At 31.6% G+C, this 12,285-nt stretch overlaps 7 protein-coding genes across 7 annotated transcripts; 4 read left to right on the top strand and 3 right to left on the bottom strand. All coding sequences in view use genetic code 12, as the record gives it.

Annotated features, from left to right (window-relative positions):
• Positions 1-60: 60 nt before the first annotated feature.
• Positions 61-777, top strand: RIB5 (riboflavin synthase; the record flags this gene model as incomplete). The annotated part of the gene is made up of 1 exon (XM_064905085.1): positions 61-777. The coding sequence occupies one exon, from the start codon at positions 61-63 to the stop codon at positions 775-777; it is 717 nt and encodes a 238-aa protein (XP_064761397.1).
• Positions 778-922: 145 nt separating this feature from the next.
• PRE1 (proteasome core particle subunit beta 4) lies at positions 923-1,705 on the top strand. The gene has a single exon (XM_064903434.1). It carries the CDS (start codon positions 1,068-1,070, stop codon positions 1,656-1,658), a length of 591 nt encoding a protein of 196 aa, XP_064761396.1. The 5' UTR covers positions 923-1,067; the 3' UTR covers positions 1,659-1,705.
• Position 1,706: 1 nt separating this feature from the next.
• Positions 1,707-3,118, bottom strand: HIS1 (ATP phosphoribosyltransferase). Its single transcript, XM_064903448.1, has 2 exons — positions 2,719-3,118; positions 1,707-2,636 (listed from the first exon to the last, which is right to left on the bottom strand). The coding sequence occupies exons 1-2, from the start codon at positions 2,768-2,770 to the stop codon at positions 1,774-1,776; spliced, it is 915 nt and encodes a 304-aa protein (XP_064761395.1). The 5' UTR covers positions 2,771-3,118; the 3' UTR covers positions 1,707-1,773.
• A 299-nt stretch (positions 3,119-3,417) lies between these two features.
• On the bottom strand, positions 3,418-4,832 carry RER2 (ditrans,polycis-polyprenyl diphosphate synthase). Its single transcript, XM_064907004.1, has one exon. The coding sequence runs from the start codon at positions 4,532-4,534 to the stop codon at positions 3,467-3,469; it is 1,068 nt and encodes a 355-aa protein (XP_064761394.1). The 5' UTR covers positions 4,535-4,832; the 3' UTR covers positions 3,418-3,466.
• A 189-nt stretch (positions 4,833-5,021) lies between these two features.
• DFJ63DRAFT_139699 (uncharacterized protein) lies at positions 5,022-7,090 on the top strand. Its single transcript, XM_064903462.1, has one exon. The coding sequence runs from the start codon at positions 5,509-5,511 to the stop codon at positions 6,775-6,777; it is 1,269 nt and encodes a 422-aa protein (XP_064761393.1). The 5' UTR covers positions 5,022-5,508; the 3' UTR covers positions 6,778-7,090.
• DFJ63DRAFT_139528 (DNA primase subunit) lies at positions 6,923-8,485 on the top strand. The gene has a single exon (XM_064903459.1). It carries the CDS (start codon positions 7,068-7,070, stop codon positions 8,451-8,453), a length of 1,386 nt encoding a protein of 461 aa, XP_064761392.1. The 5' UTR covers positions 6,923-7,067; the 3' UTR covers positions 8,454-8,485.
• Positions 8,485-11,539, bottom strand: DFJ63DRAFT_139177 (hydrolase). Its single transcript, XM_064903433.1, has one exon. The coding sequence runs from the start codon at positions 11,289-11,291 to the stop codon at positions 8,517-8,519; it is 2,775 nt and encodes a 924-aa protein (XP_064761391.1). The 5' UTR covers positions 11,292-11,539; the 3' UTR covers positions 8,485-8,516.
• Between the last annotated feature and the right edge of the window lie 746 nt (positions 11,540-12,285).

Below are 12,285 nucleotides of genomic sequence, written 5' to 3'. Positions count from 1 at the left end.
CACCACCACCACCACCATTTTCACATCTTCACATCTCATAACTCATTCTATATCATCATCATGTTTACAGGATTAGTCGAAACTATAGGGACAGTATTAGAATATACTGAATTAGATACTACTTCATCAGGAGGTAATGGAGTATCAGCCATTATCGGAGACTGTGCATCCATATTAGTTGATGTTCATTTAGGTGATTCAATCTCAACCAATGGAGTTTGTTTAACCGTGACTGAATTCGATGAAGCCAAAACTCAATTCAAAGTTGGAATTGCTCCTGAAACTTTACGTCGTTCAAATTTGGGTGATTTAAAAACTGGTTCTAAAGTTAATTTAGAACGGGCAGTTACTAGTGAAGTTAGATTAGGCGGTCATGTCGTACAAGGTCATGTTGATACTATTGCTTCCATAACTAAAAGAGTACCTGATGGTAATGCCATTACTTTCACTTTCCAATTAAGAGATAAAGATTACATTCATTATATAGTTGAAAAGGGGTTCATAGCAGTAGATGGTACTTCCTTAACAGTTACAAATGTCAATTATGAAACCTTTGAGTTTTCCATAATGATGGTAAGTTATACCCAATCAAAAGTTACATTACCAACAAAAGATATTGATGGTTCAGTTAATATTGAAGTTGATTTAACGGGGAAATTAATTGAAAAACAAATTGAATTAAACTTGAACAGTCAAATTGAGAACAAAGATAGTGCATTAAACAAACTTATTACTTCTTTAATAGAGAAGAAGATAAATGAAGTACTTGGTAAATAGGATATTTAATAGTTAATACATAATTAATAGGTATAAAAGTGGTGTTCTAGTAGTTAACCAGTTTTTAACCATTTTCACACGACCAACTGAAAATATATTTTGATTGAACAAACAAAATGTATACCGATCTGAATTAGTTAGTTGGATGGCAAATTGATATAGAATCAATAACATTTGATCAATTATAATTCAATTCCATTACAATTGAAGTTAAACCACATCTTGCAGACTAACTATATCATATATAATAATCACCCATCACATAACATAAACATAACAATCAATACAATATGGATATTATTTTAGGTATAAGAGTAGCAGATGGTACTATTATAGCCACTTCCAAAGCTGCCACTAGAGGTATTTCAGTATTAAAGGACACAGATGATAAGACCAGACCATTGAATGCTCGTAATTTAATTGCTTATACTGGTGAATCAGGAGATACGGTTCAATTTGCCGAATATATTCAAGCCAATGTTCAATTATATAGTATGAGAGAAAATGATATTGAATTATCTCCAAAAGCCACTGCATCATTTGTAAGAAATCAATTAGCCAGTTCCCTTAGATCACGTAAACCATATCAAGTCAATGTATTGATAGGTGGATATGATGTTAAAACCGATACTCCAAGTTTAAATTGGATAGATTATTTAGGTACTCAAGTTGAATTACCTTATGGAGCTCATGGTTATGCTGCATTTTATGCTACATCTTTATTAGATAAACATTATAGAAAAGATATGAAGGTTGATGATGGATTAGCTTTATTGAAATTATGTTTAAAAGAATTAGAAACTAGAATGCCAATAGATTTTAAAGGTGTATATGTTAAAGTTGTTAATAAAGATGGTATAAAAGAAATTGAAGGTTATTAAGTTAATTAAGTATGAATGAATATAGTTTATTATAATACAATAATAAAAAAAAGTCTATTATATATATATAAGATTTGTTGTAGTTAAAGGGGGGGAAGAATCATAATCTATATGGTTAAACTCTACAATTTGAAATATCAAATACTAAAATATCAGAAGCACCAGCTTTCTTTAATTGATCCATGACATCACTCTTGGCTTTTCTTTCAACCATAGATGATACAGCCACCCATTCTTCAGTTTCATCAGGTCTTTTTTCTAAAGCTGAAACAGTAGCAGATCTTCTACCTGGAGTAATTTTTAACACAATTGGTAATATAGATCTTGGAGCATTATATTCACATAAAACGTATTTTTGAGCAGCCATGATCCCTTCGAATCTTTGATGAATGATTTCAACTATTTCAGGGAATTTTGGAGTCTTGGATGAGATTAAATGAGCTGAAGTTGATAACACAGTTTCAATTGGTTTTAAACCAGCAGCTTTCATAGTTTCACCACTTTCAACTAAATCAACAATGGCATCAGCCACACCTAAAGCACAAGAAGCTTCAACTGAACCTCCAACGTATCTTATTTGAGTTTTTAAATCTTCAGTATCGGTGATTTTTTCTAATGCTTTAAAATAATCAGTGGATAATTTTGTAAATGAACTAACAATTTTTTTACCAATTAATTGTTCAGGAGATGTAACATCACCAGCAGCTGGAACTTGAATTTGTAATTTACATTTACCAAAGTTTAAATCTAATAAATCTTTTATGTTATCAACCATACTAGCTTCTTCAATTTGATCTAACCCAGTTATACCTAAATCACAATTACCTTCACCCACGAAAATTGGAATATCAGCAGCAGGTAAGAAGATTAAAGCAACGGGTAAATTAGTGGATAAGGCGATATCCAATCTATTTGAACGTCTGAATTCAATATCAGCACCACTTAATAATTCACAACATTTTTCATATAAACGACCCTCTATAAATAAAACACATGTGTTAGTAAAATGAACAAGTAAAGATTATGATATCTTTTGGTTAACTGATTTGAAAGTACATACTCTTTGGGACAGCAAACAACAATCTGTCTGGTAGGTGGTTGACTAAATCCATATTGACTATATAGTAAGATTTTGTAGTTTAAACTATAGATCTCAATGAATTGAATGGGTTGAATATTGAAATTTAAATTGATTGATTGAAAAATTTATGGAGATGCTAAAACGGACCTGTATTGATTTTTGGATGTTTTGCTATAAATTTTTTTTGATTATGAGTCAAAGTGTTAACTATGACACCATTTTTATCCATATGGACACTACCTCAAATCAGACAACATTTATTATTGATTAATTGGTCTGTCTAGGTATAAACGTTGTTATTTAATGGAAATATCCGATACTGTTACTGTTATTCTGATAATGGTGATATCTTTTGCTTATTTGTCTTGTTTAATAAGTACATAGTGACAAGTCTATAGATAGGATAGTTGTTACTATCTCAGATCTAATAAGATACACATTCAATAAATGTAACCTTAAATACTCTTTCATCAACTCTTATTCACAGATATAACTAGTAAGAACCAAATTAGTCAATTATGTAGAAGCTAACAATATTATTTGGCTGCTAATTATGTGTCGAAATTTAAGTAGTCAAAAAAATGCATATACAGGATGTTCCCAATTAGGCAGGCAGCAGGGCTATGAAATTAAATTAAATTAACTTAACTATGTCAAATTAAATTAAAATTAAAATTAAAATTAAATAAATAAATAAATAAAGTTATATATATATACTAAACGTAAATTAATACTTCTTATTAGAATCAGACTCGCTGGAAGTAACTGTATCTACTTCATCGTCTCTTTCTCTTTCTATACCACTACTGTTTCCTGAACTTTCCTCTTCTTCTTCCTCTTCTTCAATATCTTCGAGTATTTCTCCATCTTCTTCTGATTCATCTTCATCAGGCCATTCTGAATCAGCATATCTTTGATATCCACTAGATGATTTTCCATCATTCAAATCTATTACTGAACTACTTTGATATAAATTTATACCCTTATTAGATGTAGTATATCCATTACCATGACCAAACCAATATTTATTAAAACTATAATTTAATAAAACTTTGGCCATATGCCAAGGACGGAAAGCAGGCCATAATTGATCTACTATCACCAAGGAACAATCAGGGGAAACACATTGCCATAATAAAAAATCAGATAATCGATAAGTACCTGAAGTTCTGATTAATAAATCTAATGGAGGTGAATCAGATGTATATAAATGTCTATCAATAGCTGATTCATCAATTATTAAATCATGATTTTTAGTTGATTCATCCACCACTCTCTTTATCAGATTAACCATTTCATCTCGAGATGTATATGGGAAACAAACATTTAAAGTTGCTCTTTTATTATTTTTTGTTAATTCTTCAGTTTTTCTTAAAATTCTTGCCACATCAGGAGGCATATACCTTTTATTACCAAGAACTTTTATTTTAACTCCATATTTTTCACATAAATCAGCATGTTGATTAATTTGTTCAAATTTTAATTTAGCTAAATCCATTAACCATTTAACTTCTGCATTCAGTCTTTTAAAATTTTCAATGGAAAAAGCATATACAGTAGCACATTCTACACCTGATTCATATAATAATTCCAATACACTTGCCATAGTATCGAAACCAAGACTATGACCTTCTTTAATTTCTATTTTATTTATTCTGGCATATCTTCTATTCCCATCCATAATTATCCCTACATGCCTTGGAACAGGACCAGTTTGAACTATTTTACCAAATATTTTTTTGGCTGTGGTTAGCACTTGTTCATAGCCAGGGAATGTTGAAATCCAATCTGACATATTATGATTATATTATGATTATATGAGTTTGAGTTGAAAATTGTATGATTCTATATTAATGGGTATGAGTGATGTTGAAATCAATGACTAAACGACTGTGTTTTGTGAATGTTTTTTTGAATTTAAAAAGTATATTTTGATGTTTATGGTATGAGTATCCCTGGTAGGGTTATTAATAGGATACCTCTTTTATTTAATGATGATATATAGTTAATCTATCTGATGTAAGATCTATCTGATTGTATAGAAAGTGTCGTGTCACTCACTCGTTTACGGTAATTTTTTTTTATAGTTTCCAGAAATAGAGAGAGAGTCGTGTGAAATATCTAATTATTTAAAAATAGCAGCCATTTAATGGGAATTATCATATTTAAACAGATATTTAGAGTATTTGTGTATAGTAATTGTGAATGTTAGTGGTTTGATAATTGTATCATCAAGTCTTTGTTATATAAAATGGAGTTTAATTTGACTTACAAATTATATTCATCAAATTTCTTGAACATCTTAATTTCACTGCTAATTTAAACAAAAAGTACTAACAAACTACGAAAGTCTTATCTATATAAAAATTGAAATATGAAAATGTAGGTACAATGGAGTACTCATAAAACAACACTCAGAGTAACCATTGAGACTCTTAATAACCTCACAATATCAACTGTACCTTATTATAAATTGTGATTGCAAAATTATTCACCAAATAGGAATAATATTTGCTTATATATAGGAAATCCTGCACACAACACATCATCTTTCAATTAAAAAAAAAAAAAAATTCTAAATCTCATCAAATATTGAAATCATTATAATTTAAAATCAATTAATAATCAATTTTGCCATCAATTTCAACCATTTTTAAAAATAATTGTATTAGTATAGACTATAAATATCATTACCATTGGTCATTCGATACATTTATTAGAAAAAACTAGAAATTAATAGAAAAAGTCAGAGGAAATAGAGACAATACAATGGCTGATCAATATAATAATCCTGAAGTGGAAAATGTTGGAGATGAAGAAGATCAAGAAGAATTCTTAAACTTGAATGAAGTCGATGAAGAAGTTCCTGAAGATAATGGCCCCGTGCCTGATGACGAAGAAGATGATATGGACATGGATGATGAAAATGGTGAAACTATAGAAATCGATATGTCTAATAATTCATGGGCTTATTTTGATAAACATACTGATAGTATATTCACTATTTTTAAACATCCTGTCTTACCTTTAGTGGTTACTGGAGGGGGTGATAATACTGCATACTTATGGACTACTCATACTCAACCTCCAAGATTTGTAGGTGAATTACAAGGTCATAAAGAATCAGTTATTAGTGGTGGATTTACTTCTAATGGAGAATTTGTCATCACTGCTGATATGAATGGTTTCATTCAAGTTCATAAAGCTAGTAAAGGAGGAGAAAAATGGACTAAATTCGCTGAATTGGATGAAGTTGAAGAAGTCTTATTCGTCATTGTTCATCCTTCCTTACCATATTTTGCATTTGGAGCCAATGATGGTTCAGTATGGGTTTATCAAATTGATAAATCATCTAAATCTTTAGTTCAAATCATGTCTGGATTCTCTCATTCCTTAGAATGTAATGGTGGTGTATTCATTGAAGGTAAAGATGAAAATGAATTAACTTTAGTAACTATTTCTGAAGATGGTACTATTGTAAATTGGAATTGTTTTACTGGAGTAGTGAATTATAAATTACAACCTTATGATGATTTCAAAGGTACTGAAAGTCCTTGGGTTACTATTAAAGTTTATAAAAATGTCATTGCTGTCGGTGCTAGAGATGGTCAATTAACCATTATAAATAATGATACTGGTAAAATCGTTCATAATGTCAAAACTTTAGAAAATGTCGATGATGTGAATGAATTATCAATTGAAGCTCTTAGTTGGTGTAAAGCTAATGGAATCAATCTTTTAGCTGTGGGTTTAGTCTCTGGTGATATATTATTATTTGAAACTTTCCAATGGAGATTACGTAGAACTATTAAAGTGAATGATGCCATTACAAAATTAGAATTTATAAATGATACCCCATTATTAGTGGGTTCAAGTATGAATGGTAAGATCTATAAATGGGATGCTAGAACTGGTGAAGAAATATTTGCTGGTGTAGGTCATAATATGGGAGTGCTAGATTTTGCGGTCCTTGATAATGGGAAACAACTTATAACAGCTGGTGATGAAGGTGTCTCATTGGTATTTAAACTTGAATAGGTTACATTAACTTGTTCCATAAAAATCTGTACATTATATATATAAAAAGCTTCTGTTAGATATTCATTTCAAATGCATTAATTAATCGTGTATCTGTATTACGTAGACCATAAATGTGTATAAACCAGTTTAGCACTTTTTAGCAGTAATTGAAATAAATTTTGATACTGGAACTGACGCGTTTAAAAAATTAAAGCAGCCAAACAGTCAAACGCGATATCAAAACAAAAATATTTAAACCATTTTAAATTGCAACTGATTAGAACCATCTAAAGACATATATATCAAGGATGACTCAGGATATAGAACCACCAAGGCCACAAGTGGTACTAAACACGTTTGATACCCAATCACAAACTCCAGCTCAAAAATGGAAACCTTCTTCTGCAGATATGCAACATTACTATGAAAGATTATTACCTTTCCGTTATATATTTCAATGGTTAAGTCATTCACCAAAGGCAACTAAGGATTTCACCATGAGAGAATTTGCTTATGAACATCGATCTGGGGCTTATCAACGTTATAATTCGTATGAAAGTCAAGAAGACTTTAAGAAATCCGTGGTTAGTGCTAATCCAACTCGTTTTGAAGTGGGGGCTGTTTATACTGTTAATCCTAAGGAAAGACGAAATTTACCTAAGAATGCCTTGAAACCAATATCTAAAGAACTTGTATTTGATATTGATTTAACTGATTATGATGATATTAGAACTTGTTGTCAAGGTACTGATATTTGTATGAAATGTTGGAAATTTATAAGAGTTGGATCAAAAATTATTGAATCAGCTTTAAAAGAAGATTTTGGGTTTAAACATTTAGTATGGGTTTTTTCAGGTAGAAGAGGGGCCCATTGTTGGATTAGTGATGCAAGAGCTCGTAATTTAGATGAAGGGACTAGAAAAGCTATAGTTGAATATATGGATGTTTTATCAAGTATGCAAGGTAAATTTAAAAAATTAAAGAAACCATATCATCCTCATGTTGAAAGATCATTTAATTTCTTAAAGGAAGAATTCATCGATATAGTCTTACAAGATCAAGAACCTTGGCTTACTAGTGCAAGTACTCCAAGTGATGCTAAAGCTTGGACTCAAATTGATGAACTTTTATCATTTATACCTGAAAAATCATTACAAAGTGAATTACGTAATAAATGGAAAGATCAAAAATCATTATCAACTTCAAAATCAAAATGGGAAGATATTAATGATGTTGCTAAAAGAGTATTAAAATCTCAACTTCAAGTGACTTTATTAAATGAAGCTAAAAAGGATATCATTATATATTACATGTATCCAAGATTAGATGTTGAAGTGTCCAGACAAGTTATCCATTTATTGAAATCTCCATTTTGTATTCATCCAGGTACTGGGAATGTATGTGTACCTTTCGATCCTACTAGAAATATATCTAATAATCCTGAAGATGATGATTATGGTTTCAATCCCACCACATCTCCAAATTTGAAACAAATACAGGATGAACTTGAATCATGGGAAAGATCCAAATCGAAAGATTCAGATGAACCTCAAGATGAATCTAAACGTTTAGCAGATTATGATAAAACCAGTTTGAAACCTTATGTGGATCATTTTGCCAAATTCGTTAATGATTTAATCAAAGATGAATTACGAGCTAAAAGAGAAAGAGAAGATGATTCTCTTGATTTTTAATAGATATGATACATATATGAAATTCTATAAGATATATATATAAATAAATAAGTACATAATACATTAAGTTATTGGACAATTAAGTTCTCCATTGTAGAAAAGTCCTTGATCATCATTCAATTTAGATACATCTAAAGTACCACTATTGTTTTTAATGATCAAGGTTTCTTTCGAATTCCCAGGTTCAGGACTGGCAGATGCCTCTTCTTCACTAATGACAAGATCAGGATCATCTTGATGATACCATTCTAAATACTCTAACTCTTCATTATATTTGATATATCCCGATGTTAAAAATATATCTCCATAATTTAAAAATGGGAAATGCCATTTAGGTACAAAGATAACAGTTGGTTTATTCAATGATTTCTCTTTATCGATTTCAACTGAAACTGCATATTTGACACTTCTAATATCGAATTCAGAGACAAGAACTTCACCTTTAGTTGCTACCACATACGGTCTAACCACCGCACTAACGGCTCTGACACCATCAGGGGAAGGATAACATTTTCGATTATGCTTGGCTTGAACATTCTCAGTAGTACTTGATATAAGTGATGCAGTATCTGTTGATTCATCCTCGTCATCTTTATATTGTGGTTGACTATCAATGGAATCAGTTTGACTAATATCAGACTGACCTGATCTTGTTTTAGACATTCTTGTACTGGCTCTGCGAGGACGTCTCAAACTAGCTGCAGTGTATTCGAGTCTTTTAGCTCGAATGAGCTTGATAGTTGATTTGATCGTAGCTCTGGTGTAATTGATTGAAGTTTGTGATCTTTGGAACAAACTAGCATTTTCATTGTCTTCATCAAATTGTAAATTTCTATCATCAGGAGACCAAAATGAAAAATCTTCGTTATTCCATCTATCTCCCCATTCATGACAATTGGAACTTGAATAACACCAATAAGTATGGGACATATTCAGACTTTCTAATGCATAACTCAATGCATCTAATGCAGCAGTTTGCAAATAGTATTTCCCATTGGTATATGCCCTTTTATCATCCATATCAAATGGCATACCTGTTTCTGACATCAAGGTGGGTATTTTGCCAAGATTATCATCACATTCCTTTCTTATTTCCATGAATTGCTTCTTAATACAATTTCTAATAGCATTCTCACCAAATACAATACCCAATACAGGATTGATATATTTTCCTCTCATGATTCCTAAGGTATCGACATTGAATTTAGAATTCCAAGTTTTAAACATTAAAGACATCCCATCGTAATAATGAGGACAATAAACTGTCTTGGAATCAACAATCTTTCGAACATCATCTTTAACATTTGGTGGGATTTCCAACACTGGAGGTTGCATTAACACAAAGGCATTAGGAGCAATTGCTCTAACGATAGTTTTAAGCTTTAAATAGAAATCAATGAAATTATTATGATTGAAATATTGAATATCAACAGTTTTAGGGTATCCATTTAAATTATGCCTAGCACTGGCTTGATTAAAGAAATTTGGTTTCTCCAAATGACATTTCCTAATACTTATATTGGTTCTTTCTTCTTCAGTCAAAGAAGGTAATAAATCCAAATCAACATCTTCATCCCAGGTCCAAATACCTTCATTGGCAAATATACAGGTGCCGAGAACCCATTTTGGATCTCTAGTCCAGCCATATTTCTTATCGACGATGAGTGCTTCTTCTGGTAAAAGCCAAGCTCTCGCACCTTTAGGATCAACGATCTTTGTACCGTAGACTTGAGGACCAGTAATAGATATTCTATATTCATCTACTTTTGCCGGAAGACCCATTCCAAGTTTAAATGCTTGATATACAGTAGGAGTTGTTCCAAGTCTTAATTGTTGACTAGCGGGTAATTCACCCAAATGAGCATGACCCATCAAACCACAATTTGGTTCGTTCATCAGTTCAAAACCTAATATGGTACCATCTTTAATCATTTGAGGTAATCGTCTATTGATAGCTGTCCAAATATGTTTAGTACAATTAAAAAAATGATCTTGCAAATAATCTTGAATATTTACACCATTGATTTTCAAATAAGGAAAGTAGTTCTTACCGGCAAAGAATAAAGTAAACATGGTCATTGCTGCTAAACGTTTATAATTTGATGTCCAAAGCATCTTTATATACTCTTCTGGATTCTCCTCACGATGAAATCGAGGTTCATTATGCAAAATGGCAGCCTCAGTTTGAGCAAACCTTGTTGGTTGCAAACCAGCGGCATATAAAGTCCATAATGGAGCTCCACTACCTCCACTAAATCTAGACCACACATCTTGATGAAACTCAAGAAATACATAAACTCCACCAACCTCATGAATGATTTTTAAAATCTTTAGAGTATAATCGATAAATTTGTCATCATACTTACCAGGACCCGCATGTTCTATAGCTTCCCAGGTCAATAAATACCTTATCGTGTTATAACCCCAAGATTTTATTCTTAGTATATGCTGTTGAGCCTCTTCTAGAGGAAAAGGACGACCCACAAATGTGACATTATCTCCATCGAAGAATACATTATCTCCATCAGTACAGTCTCCTTTAAAACTAGGTAAAGCTGGACTTGTAGGTAACTTCATAGCAGCATCAAGATTTATACCCTTCAAAATGATTTTTCTGCCACTGGTACTATGGATAAAGTTACCTTCCCCATCAGTTTCCAAAGGTGCACATGGCAAGATGCTCGAGGGACTGTTTGTTAATGGTGTTTCTGTGATAGGTGCACTGGCAGTATATTTCCTTCGTAAAGGTTTTACACCTGATAATGAAATATTCGAAGTTGCATTATATAAGTTCACACGATCTTGTATCGCTTCCCTTGCATATTTTGCGCTATTCATATTATAATCGAGAAAATGTTTATAAAAAGGAATGACTATCGAACATGAACGATGAATAAAACTACCTTATCAACTCCTCGATGAGCTAGAAAGATATCTCTAATGATAAGAGCAAATCAAACTGATTTTGAATCATAAGTAAGAAATGCCGCTTTTATATCAGACAATCATCATCACAATCATAATCAGTATGGATAAAATATCCTGCACATAATAAAAGTGGAGTAAGTAGACAGATATAATCACATTCAAAATTAACTTCGGCTATTCATATGGCAAAATAAATCTTTTTTTTATGGCAAGTTATATGACATAATGACGATATAATTTATCGTGTCATGATCTTCATAACCAGGTTTAAAGGCGGCTTACGCCTAAATTGGTATTTTGCACCCGGCTCATCGGATAGTCATAGGCCATTGTTCTTTACAGGGTGGATTAGAGGTTATACAAGCTCCATTTATATATTACACCGTTGGATCTATAAAAATTATCTCTATCTATTTCCTAAGGCTCTTCTTTTGGCAGAATTCTGTGCACTTAATCTCCAAGAATCTTTATTCTTAGCAAACTTGTCAAATAATGGTACAATTTTTTCATTCTTCTTTCTTTCATTGACTTTTGTTGGGTCTGATACTTGAAAGAATGAGGGTGCTAATTCAGCTAACCATTTTGGATTTATAACAGTGACACAATGCATATACTCTTTAGTAGTTAACAATAATGTATGGTATAATACATATTCGGGACTCTTTCCAAATAATGAAGATGATGGATGAAGATACACTGGTGTACCCTCCGCGACAGTCTTAAATCCTTCCTGCGGATCTCGCTTAGCTGAATTCTTAAAGAATCCCGAACATAAAGCTCGTCTGACTTTATCAAGATCAGACCCACAAGACATTATAGGTTGATTATACTTTCTCATAATTGTTAATAATTGTCTTCTGACTTCATGTGCTCTTCTCATACTTCTTTCTTGAATAAAATTATC

The sequence above is a fragment of the Scheffersomyces coipomensis genome, assembly GCF_036884675.1.
Source record: "Scheffersomyces coipomensis strain NRRL Y-17651 chromosome Unknown DFJ63scaffold_4, whole genome shotgun sequence".
NCBI lineage: Eukaryota > Fungi > Ascomycota > Pichiomycetes > Serinales > Debaryomycetaceae > Scheffersomyces > Scheffersomyces coipomensis.
Note: the sequence above shows the minus strand (reverse complement) of the source record. Positions and strands in the feature narration are given on the sequence as shown.